Here is a 21,604-nt window from a genome sequence, read left to right as displayed (position 1 = left end):
CTTTTGAATGCATACATTAATTCCAGACTGTTAAGACTAAAAGACTACAACGATTGATGACGACTTCCTGTCCTCGCATTCCATTTCCGGTTTTCCGGTTAACGTTACATTTTCAACAACAGATTGCTGCTTATTAAACACTTCATTTAAACGGAGTAACGTTAACGTTATGTCGAGTTCATACGTGTAGTGTAGTATGAACTCGTCATAACGTAACGAACTCGTCATAACTTAACATTACTCAGTGTCCACTGTTGCTGCCACCGTTGCGTCGCAGATGGATGGTACACTGTTAGCTCCGTAGCTAATCCGCTCCTAGACTACTGATAGCAGTACCGTTAACGTCGGAGCTGATAAATACTCCGGTTTTTTCTAATTTAGTTTAGAACCGGGTTTCGGGGGGCATCCCTACTCCCAAGAGGAGTTAGTTATCACAGGCTGTAGAATGCAGGAAGAGCTGCCAAGCTGCTCACGTTACATGTTGCGCATGCTACCGGTATGTATGTAGTCGCGTTTTGATGACGTCATCACAACAACACGTTATTTGACTTTCGGTCATATATTTTCGGTGCTAAAACCCTTTCGGCCGAAAGCCGAAAGAGACTTTTTAACCATTTTCGGCCGATAATTTTCGGTAGCCGAATTTTCGGTGCATCCCTAATTATCGATTGCCGTTTATTCCCTAGACACCCTATATTAAAAAATTCAACTGTATATGATCGTATACGTTATGCGTCATCATGCATGGAGGAAAGGGGGGGGGTCGTTTATAATTCTGTGATAGTCAGTAAATACTTTATGTAGTATGGGTGATATATTGATCAGATGGTTTGCAGTGAAATGAATAAACAATTGGGCTGAAAATAACGTTAGCGTCCTCTTACCGTGCGTCAAAGAGACTGGCGGTGAAATATCCCAAGTATAGGACGTCGATCGCCTAGGTCCATTTCCGGTTTGTATGTCGCAATAAACGCCGAAATGATATCGATTATTACGTTTATAAAGCGATCGATATGTACTATAGTGTCTGTCGGGAGCCTTGCAACAATGTCTGACGGCCGGATGAATTTAATCGACGCACACCTCCCACTTCCTGTTGTTCGAGTGTAACTCGCCCGACCATCCACCAGGCGGCGGTATTGAGCCGTCGTTGTATTGAGCCGTAGGGTCCAGCTGCAGCGTCGAAGGTGTATATATGAATTATGAATGCCATGGCGAATTTTTTTTATATTTTGCTTTGATCTGGCGGTCAAAGCATGGCGGGCAATAACGATTTAAAGCGTTTCCGGCGGTGGATGTGTTAACACTTTCTGCACCAGACCCGAAATTTCTCGGGTTATCTCGCCAGCAGTTGAGCCCCAAAACGTGAGATTTCTCTGGTTTTCATTGTTTTTTCTTTTATTCGATTTTTTTATTCTATGCAGTGTCACAGACCTCGGTGTTACCATAGGAAATCATTCTTAGATCCCGAGAGGGCAATACCGGCTGCATCCTGCTAGGTGGCAGTATCGCCCACCCTTTGAAACCTTATTTCACACTGTGTGTCACATCTAATTTCGTCCGGGCGGAGAATTTAGACCAAGCCAAGTAAATCGTTTCATCCAACCACTTCAAAACGCGTTCAGCACACTTGAGGCATATCTTGTGCCACTTCATGTCAGGGACCCGATCGACATCAATACTGGAAATCGCGATCAGACAATTGGAATATTCTTTTTGGAATTACCCTGAAGGTAAGGACTATCTGACGTAAATTCCACCTTGATCCTACAATGATTTCTTATCGATCCAGCCGATCAACGTATGTAGAATTCTTGTTCACATGTTGAACGAGGGATAGTTAATGTCAAATGAGCCATAGTATTGTCTCCATAGCTATAATATAGAATATAGATATAGCCCTGCAAACACTGCGACGCACAGTGAAAATCCCTATCCTTTACAGCGGTGGCCCATTGAATACAAGGATAACTAAAACGGCTGCCACTGAAAGTGTTAAGGGCATTATTTTGTTTAATGCCAAGGTTTCCATACCAACAAATGGCAGCAAAGGAAACAACAGACTCTATGAAGGCCCTATAGAACAAAATCATCAGGGACTTATCCAGCTGAAATTTGGCTAGCTTCCTTGGACAGAAGAGGCGCTGCTGACCTTTTTTATTTTTTATTTTTTTTACTTTATTCTTTAGCGTTTATCGCTTTTCTGGTCAAGCATGACCGACAGATACAGGGTGAAACGGGATATAGAGCAGGGGAAGACATTCTGGCAAATGACGGCGGGTCCGGGAATCGAACTCGGAGTCCACCAGATCCGTGACGCAGCACGGTTTTCCCCGACGCAGAAATAGCGCCGAGATATGCGGTGAGCTACTGGAGCTCCCCCGCTGCTGACCTTTCTTACAGACCATTTCAGTATTAAAATCAAATTTCAGACAATTGTCAATAATGGAACCGAGATATTTATAAGTGGTCACCAAATCCACTGTCTGGCCATTAATGACACTACTCTGAGGAGCTAGTGAAGATTGTCTAAAATCAATGCACATGTCTTTAGTCTGTGACATTTAGTTTTAGAAATGCCTCTTCACACCAGGAAACAAAGTCATCTGGGCCGTGGCTGGCCTCATTGTCACTCAGGAGACTAACAATTACAGAATCATCTGCAAATTTGACGATGTGACTATTAACATGTTGACTTTTACAGTCATTAGTATACAGGATATACAAGAGTGGGGAAAGAACACAACCTTGGGGTGAGCCAGTGGATGATTGTCACCAGACAATTCCCCATTCACCCATTCTATTTGTGAGGAACTCAAGAACCCAACCAATAATACCTGAGTCAAAGCCAAAGTTGTTTACTAGTTTTTCAACTAGTATGTGTGGCTGAATGGTGTTAAAGGCTGATGATAAGTCAGCAAAAAGCAGCCTAACATGTTTCTTGCTGACTTCCAGGTGTTTAAATAGAAGGTTCAATAAGGTGATGGTAGCATCAGACACTCCTCTCTTAGCCCTGTATGCCAATTGCAAACGGTCCAGGCAAAACTCAGTTTTTTCCAAGAGTTTGAAGATATTAAAAAGCTGAGTTATTTTGATTGATATTTATGAGCCGGCTGAACAGAGATTCATGAAACAAAGGTGAATCCAATCAGTGGTTTTTATTGGCTGGAACACACAGGAAAGAGAAACAGTCCTGGAGACCAGAGCCCTCCAGAATGACAAACAACCATGGCTTAAATACTCTTGTGGGAGTTCCATATTTAGATGATCCGACAGGTATTGGCATACATGGTCTGGTCTGGGGATGAATATGATATTATGTTCAGGTCTGCTCCTCCTCACTGGCCGGTGGCCCGAGGCCCGATGCAGCCATGCATGCACCGGTCATTAGGTCACACAGGTTATCAGGTCAATCAGGTCAATGTATTTCTGGGTGCATGGCCTGGGCTTGGTCACAGATGCACATTCCAGAGTGGGGGAGATTATGCTCTCACCAGGATCAAATCCTTCAGTGGAATATTAATGAAATTATTACAATCCCCCTTTTGGCATGAAATGCCAACACAATAATTCATTAATGGACCTGCGCCTGCCGACCATTAACCATTAAAACAAGTCTCTCAAATGACTTCATAACCACAGAGGTTAAGGCCACAGGCCTGAAGTCATTCAAGGCCTTGGGACGAGGACCCTTGGCAACCGGCACCACAATGGACCGCTTCCATAAAGATGGCACCCTCTGCTGAGTAAGAGACAGATGAAAAATTTATAAAAAATAGGGCCTACAAGCAGACGGCCAACTATCTTGTCTGGACCTGGACTTTTCTTAGGTTTACACCTTTTAAAACACCTGGTCACACTATGGTCATGGACTCCTTTACTACCAAAGTTGAGCTATTTAAGTTTTTTAGAAACATTAAGTTAAGAGCATTTTATGCCAGAGGTTTTGATAAGAGAACTCAATATGTTACTAATGAAAATGTGCCTATAAGTGATGATGTGGATGATAGGCCAGAAACAGAGCCTGATACCCTGTGTTCCAAAAGAAAGGTATTTAAACCACGCAGCGTGTTTACCCCTCATCTCAACCCACCCTCAGTGGAGACATTCTGCAGATTGGTACAACTTGATGTCCTTAAATTATGTGAAACCAGTCACAAAGCCCATCTTTACCCTAATTTATTAGAATCAGAGTCAGCAGCTCTCAAGGATCTCATTAAGAACGATGATTTAATTTTTAGGAAAGCCGATAAAGGTTCCGGAATCGTGCTCCAAAATAAGAGTTCGTATGTATCCGAGATCAATAGACAATTGAACGATATTGAGGTTTATACCCTTTTAAATACAGACACAGTATTTAAATTTTCTGCGGAAATTAAGACTACCCTTAAAAGCCTTAGATTGGCAGAGGTGATTACAGAAAATGAATTTAAGTTTATGTTCGTAGAGTACCCGGTTACGCCTATTATTTACACTTTACCGAAGATCCATAAGGATCTGGTTAACCCTCCTGGTCGACCGATCGTCTCTGGTATAGGTTCCGCTACAGAAAAGATCTCGCAATTTGTTGACTCGCATATTAAGGATTTGGCCTCTTCTCAGCGTGGTTATTTGAAAGACACTACTACTTTTTTGAACAAACTTTCGACCTGTAATATTAGTCCCTTGGACTTATTAGTTACCATAGACGTAGTCAGTTTATACCCCAGCATTCCACACGCTGACGCGCTGGACGCACTGAGTTTTTATCTAAACTCGAGAGAGGAATTACTCCCCTCCACAGAAGCGCTAGTTAATCTAGCCGACCTAGTACTAACTCGGAATTATTTTAGATTCCAAGATAAATACTACTTGCAAAACAGAGGCCTCAGCATGGGCTCCCCAGCCGCTGTGAACCTAGCCAATCTGTACATGTCCAAGTATGAGTCTGACCACATTTTTTATAATAACCCGTTTGAGAAATTCGTCAAATCCTATATGAGATATATCGATGATATGTTCTTTATTTGGTCTGGTACATCGTCTGATCTTGATGCCTTCCTTGAGTACCTGAACACCTGCAGAGAAACTATAAAGTTTACATTAAAGTCTGATATACATACCTCTACCTTTCCTAGATGTTTTGATCAAGAAAGCCCCGGATGGTATTTCTTTACATACAGAGGTCTTCAAAAAGGAGACAGACCGTAATTCGTTCTTACATTATTCCAGTTACCACACTCCTGCCTTGAAAAATAGTCTACCTTTCAGCCAAATACTCCGTTATATGAGAATTTGTGACACTGAAGATAGATTTACTGCTCAATCAGAAGTTCTAAGAAGCAATTTTCATGACAGAGGCTATAGTGTCGATTTCACACGTAAAGCCCTGAATAAAACCAATCTGATCGATAGGGCCTCGTTGTTTATCCCCAAAAAGAAAAAAGAAAACACAGACAAAGTATCTTTCGTGTCCACTTTTAGCCCCATTACGAGAGGCATACGGAGCATTGTCAATAAATATTGGCATATTCTACAGTCGGATCCAATAATAGGGACAGCGTTTCAACATTCGCCTAATTACTTTTATAAAAGACAAGTGAATTTATCCAACCTATTAGTTAAAACCGACTTGCCCATAAGGAAACCTACACATTTTTTGTCTAATATCCCTGATGGAAATGTTCCTTGTCAAGCCTGTGTACAGTGTCAAGGCATGATCAAAGAGAAATTTTACACGCACCCGAAAACGAACAAAAAAATACCTGTTAAAGGGCGTATCACGTGTAATTCATCCAATCTTGTGTATCTACTAAAATGCCTGTGTGATTTTTCTTATGTGGGGAAGACAACCAGAGCCTTCAAAACAAGAATCAGTGAACATAAGTGTTCAGTGAGAAATTCAGATATAAAGTCGTCAGTAGCTAGACACTTTTCCAGGTGTAAACATACCGTTAACGATCTCAGATACATGGGACTTGAGTTAGTCCACAGGCCCGCGAGAGGGGGAGACAGACATAAGTTACTGTTACAACGGGAATGTTATTATATTCACCTGTTTGATAGCATAGAACCTAGAGGAATGAATGAAGAGAACGTTTTAACCTGTTTCCTTTAAGTACCTTTTATCTATAAGATTATGGTTTAATCCAAGTGGTTGTTTTCATGCAAGAGGTATGTTTATCCTTTGATGCTTAATAGAAAAAAGAAAAAAGTATGTAAATAAGTATAGGGGCATAATTAGCCCTATAAACTACGGGCATGTTACATAGCAAGTTTCTGGTATGGTAATGTAATGCAATTTTTGCTTTTGCTTTTGTGTTTTTTATATATGTTTATACGTTGTATATTTGTATAATTTTTATTTACTAACAGACTCTATTTTGATAGGTCTTTTCTTTTGTCATTGAGGACCAATAGACTCAGGCACACCTGCGCCGTGATGTCATTTCCTGCCAAGTCATTAACCACCTGTGTATATAACCATTATCTTGACTGCAAGTGCACTGCAAGCTATAACACTGAAGAAGGAATATGTAATTCCGAAACATGTTTGTTTCAGGCTGCCATTAAATTTTGAACCTGAGAGTGCTGGTCTGGCTTCACTGCTTCTTTTATATCACACTATGGTCATCAAATGAGAGAGCATGAACCTCGGACGTCACCAACCCTGTCCTAAGCTCAGAGTGTTTCTCTTTAAAATCATGCACATCAAATCTGGTGTAGAACTCATTAAATTCCTCTGCTAGCTGCAGATCTGAATTATAGCCACTAAGCTGTATATTAGTCCTACCCTCTTCCTTAAGCCCTACAATAGTTTTCATACTACTCCAGGCAGAGCCCAGATTATTCATCCTGAGCTTCTCCCCCCCCCCCCCCCCCCCCCCCCAAAAACGGAATAATTTCAGGTAACTAATAATTTCACTGGATATATTATATAACAAATATTGTTATTTTTTTTTTTTTTTTTTACCGATACCGATATTTTCCGATATCACATTTTACTGCCGATATCGGCCGATAATATCGGTCGGCCGATAATATCGGACATCCCTAATTTTAACAGTTTTTACAGGGATCACCGTATTCTCACAATAAGATATCCAGCTACAAATAACATCAGTAAGTTCATCAATGTCTCCCTGCCCGTGCCCCCTACGAGCCACCATGCTCAGCCCCGGCGTCTGTTACGGGCCGTGCAGGAGGATTTCGGGGGCCGCCTGGTCCAGCCTGGCTCAACTGAGGGGCTACAGCGTGGAGGGATGAACTCTGTCTCACATGGTCGCCTTCGCGGCCACAGAGGGGGGTCCCCTAACAGCTGTCACATCTTGCCGCAGGCCCAACTCTCTGGGTAAAGAGGTGAGAGATCCAACGTCTGACCTCGAGCCGAGAGTGTGAATGGAGGAGGTGATAATCCCCCGCCATGTATCTGTGTTATGTGTGTGCGTGCATGTGTGTCTTTCTTCTGTGTGTGTGTGTGTGTGGTATGTGTGTCTTCCTTCCATGTGTGTGTGACAGTGTGAGAGATGTATGTGTTTTCCTTCCATGTGTGTGTGGTGTGTGTTTTCCTTCCATGTGTGTGTGTTGTGTGTGTTTTCCTTCCATGTGTGTGTGTGTGGTGTGTGTGTTTTCCTTCCATGTGTGTGGGTGGTGATTTATTGACTTCTACTGTAAAATATGATGTATTTCAACAACTCAGTAATTTGCTAAATTGCTTAGAGATACTACAGCTTCCTGACATGACTTGTTACTGTATGCATGTGGGTGTGTGTAGGTGTGTGTGTATGTGTGTGTTTGCTTCTTATTTATGGGTGAAAACATGGCTATGGCTTTCAGATGCGTGCAAATCTTTTTCTAGTGGAAATGCCTCTACTCTGCGCTAGTAATTGCAGTGTATTCTGGATAGAGTCGCTGAATAGCCTCACTGCATCTCTTAGTGTTTGTGTTCCTCTAATATAGCAATATATCTTTATTTAGTATGCCATGTTAAAGCACATTGAGATTACATTTTATTTTAAAGTGTGCTCTATGAATAAAATGCATTATTATTATTATTATTATTATTATTATTATTATTATTATTATTATTATTATTATTATTATTATTATTATTATTATTATTATTATTATTATTATTATTATTATTATTATTATTATTATTATTATTATTTGTGGCACACAAGGTTGTGTACAGCAGGGGTTCCCAAACTTTTCAGACCGGGACCCAGAAAATAAGGTGTCAGAGAGCCACGGCCCAATGCACATCGTCAAGCTTTATTTTTAATTTTCTTTGCCAGGCGACCGATTTCTTAAGCCAAATATCACTTCAATCCTAGTAAGTTAGTTCAAGTTAGTTATTCATTTATATGTTCTATTTATGAGAGGGCTAACTTGTTGCAAAATAATAATGATAATAATAATAGCCTCATTAAAATACTATTGTTGCTTCGGTTGTTTTCAGCGTTTTATGTGCATAATCTGTTATTTAGTTTGAAATGTTCGTTGAAATAAGTAGATTTTTCGCTTTTGTTTATTTATTAAGTTAATATAAAACCATATAGTCACATTTTAGAATAGAATATAATTTTAGAATACAACAAGAAACACTGTCCTGGGCCCTATTCCCCGTACCTGGTTCAACTAAGTCGATCAAGAGTCCCATTATCCAGCTTCAGTTAACCCGATGTTTGAAGCCGGGATTTTCATGTTCCTCGAAGGTGGATTCAGTCTCGTTAACTAGAACCAGACTTGAAACCCAGGATAAGTGCGCGCGGCCGCTTCAGTTGAAAAGCCATCACGTATCGATAGCAGAGATCCTGATTTTTTAACGGCATTGATTGATTAATTGATTTAAAACTTTATTAACAGATTGCATTACGGCTCAATCGCCTCGCCGACAAGTTAAATGCGTTATCTATAGGCTAATTTTAAGTCCCTCATTACCCCAATCAATCAGATTATATTTCTTTAAACTTGCCTGCTGGCAGTAGGTTTATGGAATGGATAATCAAATGAGATCTTGCTAGCGAAAATAATTAGTTAAACTGTTATACGGAATAAGGACACGGCTCTCTTACCCATTGATTGATGTATGGTGGATCTTTTACTTATCTACACTGTGGTGTAACGGTGTCTGCTTTTGACTTTCACACAGGCGGCCCGGGTTCGAATCCCACTTCTCCTAGTCTTTTCCTTCTTTTTGCAATGTAGGAATAATTCAATTTGGTGCACGTTGAGAGCTATATAAAGAATGACATCCTCAATGCATGTAGATTTATAATATTTTAACTTAAAACTAGGCTACTTCTGCGTATAATCATTAATATTATATTCCAAAAAATTATATTGGAAACACAGGGTTTCGAACACCGGTCGCCCGGTTGGCAGGATTGTGCACTACCGCTGCACCACTGTGCCAGATGGGATAAATTCATTGTTTATACATTAATGAACGAGAGACCCGTGTTTAGAATATTCTTTATTTTGAATGAAGTTTTATCTCTTTATTCTCATTCATTAATGTGACGTCAACGGCTCATTCAATTTCTCAAATCCGTCAAACAGCGCATCTCATCAGACATTTTAATCCCAGTTACAATATCACACAAAATCCACAATCCACGCATAGACACTTCAATTTTATGCTTGAATGAAACAAAATCCAGGCGCTCCTCTCCTTCCTCGCTCCTCATCCACAGTGGAGAATATGAAAGGAATCAGAGCCAAACGAGCGATAGGTTTCAATCATTAAGGATATCCCCGCGGGATTCACATTTGCAATGCTGCGCGTTGTTAAAATAACCACATAATGTGTACATCGCACCGAGCGAGCGCCACGGTATAATATAACGTGCATTATTTAGGACAAAGTGAATTTAGTATCAGCATTTTGGGTCTATTTTACATTTCAAAAGCCCCCTCTGGAAGAATGGAGCACAAAAACGTAATTCAGAATGGTATAATGCAGATCGTAGACTGTGGGAATAATTTCAGGAAACGGGCTGTCACTTCTTTGCGGGGGCGTGGCTATGGTTCATCCGGCTAACTTGAACTTAAACCCTGCTCTCGACCAGGCTCAAACTTTTTGATCTGTTGTCATGGTGATTTAGACAATCCAGCTTCGGGGAATGGGAAAGTCCGGCTTAAGTCAGACTTGACCGAAAGTTATCCGGCTAACTCAGTTATCCAGGTACGGGGAACGGGGCCCTGGCCTGCTTCTAAGTTCAGTGGCCTGAAAATTTTTGGAAATCATCTCGCAGCTTTGGGTCGCGACCCCGACTTTGGGAACCACTGGTGTACAGGACACGGGGGATAAAGTAGCGTATGCATGCATGCTGCATTTGCTCCTATTCTGTGTATTTGTCTACCATGTTGCATGCCATGCTGCTAATATCTGTCTAGGTTGTGTTGTCACTGGACCATGTGTGCATGGGTCATACTATGGAAACTGGCATGTCTTTGCACCATTCTCATCAATACAAATGCTACATTTACCATTTGATTGTATTTGGCATAATATGGTTCTGATTCTGATATTTAGACATGTTGAATTAAGTAACATGTTTAAACCCAGCTCATAATTGGACAAACATAAAATAGATAAATTACAGTATATACCAGGAACCCTGTCCATGTGTAAACTCAAGTAATGTTACTACCGGTAATAATCATCACTAATGATAGATACAACACTCACCACTGTGTCCTTTATGAGAAGGTTGGTTGGCCCTCTCTGATGGAGAAGCTGGTGTTCATTTCTAAGGCCCTTATTGGTAAGCTACCTCCTTATATTACATCATTAGTGGAATGGAATTTTGGAACCTATGAAACCCGTTCTAGTGACCGGCTGGTCCTTAAGGTCCCCAGAGTTTGCCCGGAACAGGGTAAATCTGCATTTGGCTATGATGTTCCCTAGCTCATGGAATGAACTCCAACAATCCTTAAGGCTTGAGATTATCTCTGTTGCAGCTGTTAAAACCTTGATCTCCAACCTTTGTCAATCATGTTGTACATGTTTTAATTGATTTGTTATCCTTGATCTTTGCCTCGTCTTGTTGTCTTATTGTTATGATTTTATATGCTGTGTGATTTTATACGCTTTCTTTTCTTCTCATTTCTGTATGTACACTCGACGTGACTGTATATGAGGGAAACCACAGTTGCCTCTTCGAGTTTAAATGAAGGTTTGAAATAATAATAATAATAAATTAAATATGACCTCGAGCAATACAACACAGGGCTGCTCAAGCAGAAGCCCACTGTAGCTGGCGTCTCTAGTTTCATGAACACTACATTGTATTGCTCCAAACCCGTCTTTGGACCAAGTAGGAAGCGTTTAACAAAAGCGAGAGCCTTCCTGAGCTGGCCTCCTTGAAGCGGCATGTCACGACTTCCCTGATACTGTGTGTTTATCAGAGTAAAAGACTCAGTCTGTATTGAAGTTACTTCGGGAATAATAAATCGGATGGGTCTCATTACCATAAAGGAATCAATCAATGCTCATCTGCAATTGTGGGGAAAACGTGAGCGCCATGCTTGGAGTGGGATGAGCTAATGTACGCCCACACACACCCCCCTCCCACCAAGACAGTGCATGTACTGCCAGAGCTCACAGTGATTGATATCCTAATACAAACACCACTCTCTCCGGGGAAGGCCGAGCTGGTCGTTGTGCATTCTTAGCATCGTCGCATGCATAACAGCTGTCCAATCAACACAGGTTCTTAGATGAAAGGGGGATAAGAGGTAAGCATCAATTTGGGAACATGTGTAAATCCAACATGCATCTATCAGGTACTTGCTTTGAATATTACATCGCTTTCAATGGTCTCGATGATAAATGGCATTTCGGTGGGGATTCATGGACTATAAAGACTCCTCTGGGAGCTCCAACCTTCTCAACGGACTATGATCTTTCAATTAATTAAACCATCTTGGGCTGTTTGAACACCGTCCGTTATTGTCAGTGACGGATGGGACATTTTATTGCTTGTTTGATTGATTTGCATATTTAAATAGCAAATGGGGTGGGGTGGGGGAGCTCCGGGTTAGTTGATATATATATAGGCAGGGCCGCCTGGGAGAAATGCGAGGCCCTGTGCAAGATTTAAACGCGAGCCCCCCCCTAAAAGGTAAAATAAAATAAAATAAAATAAATATATAATTTTTTTTTTTTTATTTTTTTTTCATACAGTCAACATATTCTTAAATAATAGCGCTGCCCGAGGCTGGGCATGATACAGTCAACATATAGCAAGAGAGAGAGCGAGAGAGCGAGAGAGAGCTCCCGTTCTACAGTCAATATACAGTGTTATCGCTGCACAGACCCGGCAATGCCCCTGACCCTCCACCAGAGCAAGGCCAGAGAGAGAGAGAGAGAGAGAGAGAGAGAGAGAGAGAGAGAGGGGGAGAGAGAGAGAAAGAGAGACACATTGGAAAGAAACAACCCAAAACCAGAGCAAATTGAAATGCTATTTGGCCCTAAACAGAGAGTACACAGTGGCAGAATACCTGAGCACTGTGACTGACCCAATACTAAGAAGATCCTTGACTAGGTACAGACTCAGCGAGCACAGCCTAGCCATCGAGAAAGGCCGCCATAGGCAGACCTGGCTCCCAAGCGAAGACAGACCCACTGCACACAAGATGAGGTGGAAACCAAGCTCCACTTCTTAACAACCTGCCCACTATACCAAGACATAATTATACTTCCCACAAATTGCAAACACCCAAAGAGACTTTGAAAACATGGACAATAACTCAAAACTCCCATACCTACTGGGAGAAATACAAGAATGTGAAATAAAGCCCATTTGAATTGAAGAGAGAGAGATAGATAGAGCATGTCTGTGTGTGTTAGAAAGAGAGAGATAGAGAGAGAGAGCATGTATGTTTGTGTGTGTGTTAGAGAGAGAGAGAGCATGTATATGTGTGTTAGAAAGAGAGATAAATATATAGAGAGAGAGCATGTCATTTTGTGTGTTAGAGAGAGATATAGAGCATGTCTGTGTGTGTTAGAAAGAGAGAGAGAGCATGTGTGTTTGTGTGTTAGAGAGAGAGAGCATGTCTGTGTGTGTTAGAGAGAGCATGTATGAGAGAGATAAGCAAAGATGAGCCCCTAAAGGATATTCAACTTTTAATGGAAGAACAAAACAGAAGGAAAAGATAACTTCACAAAGGCAACATGAATATACATAGATCCAAAAGGACAAAGATCAACACTTAAATCCAAAGAGAAGAGGGTCTATACCAGAGAAAACAAAGTAGCAAGGAGCCAATGGCCAACATCAGCTAAATAGGCTAACTGCAAATAGAGTAGCCAGGTACTGACACCAGGCCACACACCGTTAGCTACTACAACAGCTAGCCGGCCCGTTTGGCTCAATATAACGTTAGCTACGTTAGCTAGCCGGCCCGCTTTGGCTCAATATAACATTAGCTACAACAGCTAGCCGGCCCGTTTGGCTCAATATAACGTTAGCTACGTTAGCTAGCCGGCCCGCTTGGCTGAATATAACATTAGCTACAACAGCTAGCCGGCCCGTTTGGCTCCCGAGAGAGAGAGAGAGAGAGAGAGAGAGAGAGAGAGAGAGAGAGAGAGAGAGAGAGAGAGAGAGAGAGAGAGAGAGAGAGATATCCACGGCGGGAATAGAATAGAGTGCATTAAAAACTCACCAAACGTCCAAGAGGATGGAGACAACCACGTGGAGTTGACGAAGTTCATCTGCCGAATGACCGTCCTCTTCATCTTGGCATAACAATGCTGCACGCACTCTCTCTAGGTTAGCTAATGCTAGTTAGCCTTTAGCTAAGCTAGCTACTAGCCGACATCATCATGGCTATCCCGACTGAACCACACGTTAGCACTCGATATTATAACGTAGCTAAAGCTAACTAGCTGTCCCTGCCTTTAGCTAAGCCGACATGGCTAGCCTGACTGAACTGTCTAACATGCAACAACTTTCATCTTCAATCCATCTGCCGAATGACCGTCCTCTTCATCTTGGCTGGCATAACTAAGCATAACCTCCAAAGCTGCACGCGCGAAATAGTCAAACGCAGCTGACGCACGCCGGCATACACATGATGTAACCCCTCCCTTCGTTGAAACCAATAGTATGCCTGCTGCAGAGCCCCAGAGCTCCAATAGTGAGTATGTCTGCTGCAGAGCCGCAGAGCCAGGAACAAGTCAGACACATTCTACAAACGTGTCTAATGTGAAATATATAAGCATATAAGCAAAACTAGATTTTAGGTCTGTGATGAAAAAGGGCCTTTTTTTTTTTTGGTGCGAGGCCCCCCTTCCCGCGAGGCCCTGTGCGACCGCACTGCTCGCACACCCCCTGAGGCGGCCCTGGGCATAGGGACATAGGTACACAATGGCATGAATTACTAGAGAGAAAAAAAGTGCTTGAAAATAGCATCAAGAGACAGAATATTGTGAGCATTTCCCGTGGATCCAATATGAACGTGTTATAACATAGAGATACCAGAGATACCTATATTCAAATGTGAATTTAATTGACTAACTAAGTAGACCAAACCAATAACCACACTAAATTAAAGCCCTAACCAGAATTCTATCCCTAGCCTTTCCCAATATTCCAATATTGCAATATTGCACACACAAAGGCCCAATCCCAATTCCCTTCCATTGGCCCTACCCCTTGTTTTGGAGTGCCCTTGACTGGGTAGTGGCCTTTCAAAATGAGGCTACAAGGGGAATGGGTTGAAATCTTGACCTAGGAAATGGGACACCCCTCATTTCACCATATGTGGTAAAATAATGTAAAGGACTTGCATTTCTAGTGATACGAGTATGTATCAGCTTATTTGTTTTTTGCAGGGCCTAGAAACATTAATAATAATAATAATAATAATAATAATAATAATAATAATAATAATAATAATAATAATAATAATAATAATAATAATAATAATAATAATAATAATAATAATAATAATAATAATAATAATAATAATAATAATAATAATAATAATAATGATAATATCTTAAATTTATATAGCGCCTTTCAGGAGACCCAAGGCTCTTAACAGCTAAGGGAGGGGGACAGGGAACAACGTAACAACAAAATATTAATCAAAAGAAAAGAAAGAAAGAAAACGAAAGAAAAAAGGGGAAATCATTTACAAATTTGGTGAAAAGGTGGGTTTTGAGTTGGGATTTGAAAGAGTGCAGGGATGTAGCACTACGGATGTTTGGAGGGAGTGAGTTCCAGAGGGTGGGTGCGGCCACAGAGAAGGCTCTGGGACCAACAGTCCGCATGTTGGTTGTGGGGATGGAGAGGAGACCGGAGTCAGAGGACCGCAGCCTCCGGGGCGGGATGTAGGGATGGAGAAGGTCCGCTAGGTACCGGGGGGCAAGGGAGTGAAGGGCTTTGTAGGTGATGAGGAGGATCTTGAAATTGATGCAGGACTTGACTGGAAGCCAGTGGAGGTGGATGAGGGTGGTGGTGATGTGGTGCCAGGACTTGGTACGGGTGAGAACCCTGGCAGCAGAATTTTGCACATATTATTGTAGCCTGTTCAGGGCATTACTGGGTAGCCCTATGAGGACATAGGCAGTTATGCATAGTCAAGACGGGAGGTGACGAAAGCGTGGATAAGAGTCTCTGCTACGGAGTCGGGGAGAGATGGCCGGAGTCTGGAAATGTTCCTGAGATGGAAAAAAGCTGATTTGGTTATTGTTTTTATGTGGGAATGAAAGGAGAGGGTGGAGTCCAGTATGACGCCCAGGTTGCAAACTTCTGGGGAAGGGTGGATTAGGCAGCCATCCACTTCTTGGAGGAGGTCTCCAACCTTCGGGAGCAGTGACTGCTTGGCCACAACCATGAGCTCAGTCTTCTTGCTATTTAGCTTCAGGAAATTGGATGACATCCAGGCCTTGATGTCAAGGAGACAGTTGACGAGGTGCTGTGGGGGGAGAGGAGTGGAGGGTGAGGTGCTGATGTAGAGCGGAGTGTCATCAGCGTAAGAGTGGAAATAGAGACCATGTTTCCGGATGATGTGACCAAGGGGGAGCATGTAGATTGTGAATAGGAGTGGACCAAGAACAGAGCCCTGCGGCACACCTTGGTTGACTGGGGCAGGGGTGGAGGTGGAGTTGCAGATGGAGATTAACTGTTTTCGGTCAGTGAGGTAGGACTCAAACCAGGTGAGAGCGGCCCCAGTAACACCCAGGTGGTCAGAGAGGCGGTTGAGGAGAATGGAATGGGAGACTGTGTCAAAGGCCGCAGATAGATCCAGGAAAATGAGGAGGCTGATGTGACCGGAGTCGGAGGCAATGAGGAGGTCGTTGGTGACCTTGGTGAGGGCAGTCTCGGTGCTGTGGTGTTTCCTGAAGCCAGATTGAAAGGGGTCATAGAGCTCATGGTTGGACAGGTGTTGGTGCAGTTGGGCGGCCACTGCTCTTTCCAGGATCTTGCTCAGGAAAGGAAGGTTGGAGATCGGCCGGTAATTCCCAAGGTCATCTGGGTCCAGACCAGGCTTCTTCAGGATGGGCGTGACTGATGCTGTCTTACATATAAAATCATAGGCTTACGTATAATTTATTGTACATGTATCAGGATGTATCTTTATTTACAGGATATTCATTTTCATGAAATATTTTGAACGCTGTACGTCTGGAGAGAAAAAGCCGCACAATTCTGTGTTTTTCTTGAATATCATCACCAGTTCTCCGTAACCGGACGGGTCTCTCCAACATTACTGCCATTCTACAACCCCCGGTCGCGGAGAAAACAAACCCCGGAATAAGGAATGTTACTGCTCGGTTCGTGCAGTTGAGCAGTTGTACGGTATCTGATTGTTAAACTGACATAACCACAGTGTCCGCCGTCAAAAGATACTTCAGTGGAGCAGTGGAAATTGTTGTAATCATCTTTGGAATGGTGTGAGATAGAAAAAAAGCAAGAGAATCGGTACACCCTACACTATGCGGAATTGGGATTGGTCCAAAAACATAAGTAAACATAAAGCTAACAGCAGTATAACAAGGGGAGGAAACATCCCAAGGAATATGATCAACTATGAACGTGGGTGCTGAATGGATAGTTCCTCCAAAAGGCTAAGCGTTGCCCATTATGCATCATACATAACATGCAACCAGAGCACACAAATTAGTTTGTGTGTTTGAACTTCATACAAAACAGTAGGCAATGCCTGAGTTTTCAACACTACACACAGTGAATGTCTTACCTACCAAACCTACCTTTTACCTAGTGCAGAATAAGGTGCCTCTTTTTACAGCTGTCATATCAGTGTCCATCATTTCATGTTACAGTGACAGTTTTGCAGTCAGATCATTCTCTACTCAGCAGGGTCAGAACAAAGAATCTCTCCGAGTAAATCTGGACAGTTACTAATCCTGCTCACAACAAAGACAATTTGCTCCAGTATTAATGGACGGCAGAGTCAATGCCAGCTGGAAGGGTTGGAAAAGGTTTTGAGCAGGGTTTCTAACTGAGTTAATGTTGCCTTGTTGTTTCAGCTGAATTCTCTCCTTGATTCAGTCATTCTGCCGGGGAAGCATGGGCTTTCTATCTGGTCCTAGTTGGCATGTTTTGTTTTGGCAAAGACACTGTGAATATCCACAAATTAGCAAGTTCAAAACAAGTCATCTGGGTGCAATCTGGGGAGCGCAACCTGTCATGTGCCTGTGTCAGCCATTCTATCACAATGGCATAGCATAGAAAATCAATGTTTTGGTGAAAGAAAGACATACGTTAGAACAGTGCACTACAATAAATAATGAATTCTGTGTTATAACAACTAAAACATAAAGTCCTTTCTGAGGCACAGACGGGATGTCTGTTTGACTCGTCTCTAGCTCTCCTCTAGCTGCGACTCACACAGCTGCATGTCAGGGAGGCAGACTCATCCAGTGGGAACGTGAGGGGGTTAACCCTTTGTGAAGCAGATGGAAACGATATTTGATTTAAAGGCATAATGCAATTAGAGGCAGAGACAATTTTAGATAATCAGAAAAGAGGTGGGGACATATTAAACTATGCCAGTATTAGGGATCTTAAGATGAAATGCTAATATTTTTAGTCTGCAATGAATTTAACCATAAACCTAGAGCATATTTCCTAAAGAGTTTGACCTTTTTAACCCCTCATGGTCATTTACAAACATGGCAAAGGGACACCAATCTTTTAGAGCCTCAAAAGTTTCATGTTTAGCCATCACATGCTGTCAGTCAAGAGCTCAGAAGATACATTGCAGGCTGAAAAATGCCTTCTATCCAATAATTACCATGTAGGTCGAAACCAGCAGTCATGGTGACAGTGTTTCGACAGGGACTGTCACACTGCAGTCACAGGATTAGGCATTTTAAACACTGAATAGTGAATTTCAGGTAATACATTCTGTACTAAATGGTAAATGGTAAATGGCTGCATTTATATAGCGCTTTTAACCAAAGCGCTTTACAATTAGTTCCTCACATTTTACTCATTCACTCACACATTCACACACCGACAGCGGAGGCAACCATGCAACGTGCCAACCTGCTCATCAGGAGCAATTAGGCGTTAAGTGTCTTGCTCAAGGACACTTCAACATGCTTCCTGGGAGGAGTGGGAATCGAACCGGAAACCTCCGGATTACCAGACGACTACCTCCCCCAACATGAAAATAATAATAATAATAATAATAATAATAATAATAATAATAATAATAATAATAATAATAATAATAATAATAATAATAATAATAATAATAATAATAATAATAATAATAATAATAATAATAATAATAATAATAATAATAATAATAATAATAATAATAATAATAATAATAATAATAATAATAATAATAATAATAATAATAATAATAATAATAATAATAATAATAATAATAATAATAATAATAATAATAATAATAATAATAATAATAATAATAATAATAATAATAATAATAATAATAATAATAATAATAATAATAATAATAATAATAATAATAATAATAATAATAATAATAATAATAATAATAATAATAATAATAATAATAATAATAATAATAATAATAATAATAATAATAATAATAATAATAATAATAATAATAATAAATCAAATGTATATAGCGCCTTTCAAGAAACCCAAGGTTGCTTCACAAGTCAAGAGGGCTAGGGAAAAGGGGCAATCGGGGAAAGGGGGGTGATGAGGGAGCAGGTAGAGGGGTAATGAAACCTAAATCTAATCTAAACTAACTAGTGGGGAAAGCCTTGGTGAAAAGGTGCGTCTTGAGAGCTGTTTTGAAAGTGTCCAGGGTTGGGGTGTTGCGGATTTCGAGGGGGAGAGAGTTCCAGAGGGTAGGGGATGCCACACTGAAGGCTCTGTCACCGAAAGTCCGCAACCTGGTGCTAGGGATGAAGAGGAGACCCAGATCAGAAGATCGTAGGTTCCGGGATGGAGTGTGCTGGTGAAAGAGATCAGACAGGTATCGGGGGGCGAGGGCATGGAGGGACTTGTAGGTGAGGAGCAGGAGTTTGAAAGAGATGCGGATATATAACATGTTTTATGAATGTAGCCCTTAATCTATTGATGCTATTGGATGTGTCTTTCTCCAGATGCCTTACCTGCATCCCCAGCAGCTTCTCCCGGGGCTGGATGTGCCTCTGGATCTCACACGCCACTGGTTGGATGACTTTGATACCGTCCTCGTAGAACACATAGAACATATTGCCAATTCCAAAACCTGGGTGAGAAAATCAATGTTGTTGAAATCTTTAAATAGACTTGAGGGTAATGTAAAAAAGAAAACACAACAGAAACACCCGATTAGAAATGTGATTGCCACAATTACGAGATGTAGCTACTTTAATAAAGCCAAATAGTTTTGCTGCGATCAAACATCAATGTTCCACATGATGGAATTGAAGAAAATACAAATACACCAGGTTCAATGCATTATAGTGTAGTAGAGGCAGTTATAGTGTATCAGAGGCAGTTATAGTTTAGTAGAGGCAGTTATAGTGTAGTAGAGGGCAGTTGTAGTGTAGCAGAGGCAGTTATAGTGTAGTAAAAGCAGTTATAGTGTAGTAGAGGCAGTTATAGTGTAGCAGCGGCAGTTATAGTGTAGCAGAGACAGTTGTAGTGTAGCAAAAGCCGTTATAGTGTAGTAGAGGCAGTTATAGTGTAGTTCGGACGTACCTTCCTCTCTCCACAAGATGTTTGCTACTGAGAAAAAGAAAAAGAAAGAGGTTGAGAATGCAATGCAGAAATCAATAGGGTCCCTTTGTGAGCACTAACACATTGACGCTAACGCCCAACAAGACCAAATGTAAGGCAAAGCAAATGTATGTTTTATGAAAACGGTCTCTCTGACACACAGTGGAACACACAGAAATAATGTGATACCAAACACAGGAGTGCAGTGGATGCGGTCAACAAAATAAAAATACAGTTATTCTTTTAGCTAGTACTACAGGTACAATTGTGTGCACAGAATAAGGACACAAGAATTAAATAGAAATAGTATCCAATCCAATAACATTTTAGTGTTAGGTAATGATCCATCGATATATGAGAATCATGGATTAGCAGATACAGTATTAAGTATTAGATACCCATGAGCAGGCAACAGACTCCCGGCTAAGTCATTAAACACCTATAGTTGCATCCGGTCCAAATGGGTTAAGAGAGATTATTTTGTTCCCTCCTCAGTGGTGCAAACCGTTTTGGCTCACGAAACGATGGTAATTCTTCATTACATTCACTTAAGAGATTACTAATGGCATAGAATTCAAAATTAGACCCACATACACCCCCAGCTGCCGGTGACCTAAAATAGGACGGCCCTCGGACGATTCACAGGCACTTTGATGGAGAGAAGGGCTTCTTCGTGGGACGTGCTGATTAACAGAAACACAATGAGCACCGTGATGTGCAGGAAAGCCTAGACCCATGTTGCCATGAAGATGTAAGCTCTCCCAACACCGCGGCTCAACGGTGTTCATTGTGACCCTTCCAAAGCACGACCTTCTCCCATTGTTCATCCGTCCCCTGGTTGCTCCCCTCCCATCTTCCATTTTCAGCCAGTGTGCAAACCAATCTCACCCCAATTCACATCCGATTCTAATCCCCCCCCCCCCCCCCCCCCCCCCCCCCCCCCCCCTAACCCTAACCCTAACCCTAACCCTAACCCTAACCCTAACCCTAACCCTAACCCTAACCCTAACCCTAACCCTAACCCTAACCCTAACCCCCCCCCACACACACACACACACACACACACACACACACACACACACACACACACACACACACACACACACACACACACACACACACACACACACACACACACACACACACACACACACACACACACACACACACACACACACACTCTATTGCGATGTTCGTTCCCTCAACCAATCCGCTGTGTGGACAGAGATGGGGAGAAAAAAGAGACAAAAGGATCGGGTGGCAGCCCCGTTAGTCAGCTTTAATTCCTCAAAAAAGTGCTTTGTCTAGCCAGATTCCTGCATACCCTCTGCCTCATTAAAGAACAAGGTGCAGAAGAGGAGCGGTCTAGATAGAGAGATAAAAAAAAGAAGCAAGGACATGTATTTTTGACCAAAAAAAAATGCTACATTGTG

General features: G+C 41.7%; 1 protein-coding gene across 1 annotated transcript in view; it reads right to left on the bottom strand.

Moving 5' to 3' along the window:
* fstl5 (follistatin-like 5) overlaps positions 1–21,604 on the bottom strand; it is a 302,534-nt gene that overhangs the window by 22,527 nt on the left and 258,403 nt on the right. The window contains exons 10-11 of the mRNA XM_084331655.1: positions 20,154–20,180; positions 19,580–19,698 (exon numbers count right to left, since the gene is read on the bottom strand). Of these exons, the coding sequence (XP_084187781.1) occupies positions 19,580–19,698; positions 20,154–20,180 (146 nt within the window). The remainder of the gene's footprint in view (positions 1–19,579; positions 19,699–20,153; positions 20,181–21,604) is intronic.

The sequence above is a fragment of the Notolepis coatsorum genome (genome assembly GCF_963971535.1).
Source record: "Notolepis coatsorum genome assembly, chromosome: 16".
Lineage (NCBI taxonomy): Eukaryota > Metazoa > Chordata > Actinopteri > Aulopiformes > Paralepididae > Notolepis > Notolepis coatsorum.
Note: the sequence above shows the minus strand (reverse complement) of the source record. Positions and strands in the feature narration are given on the sequence as shown.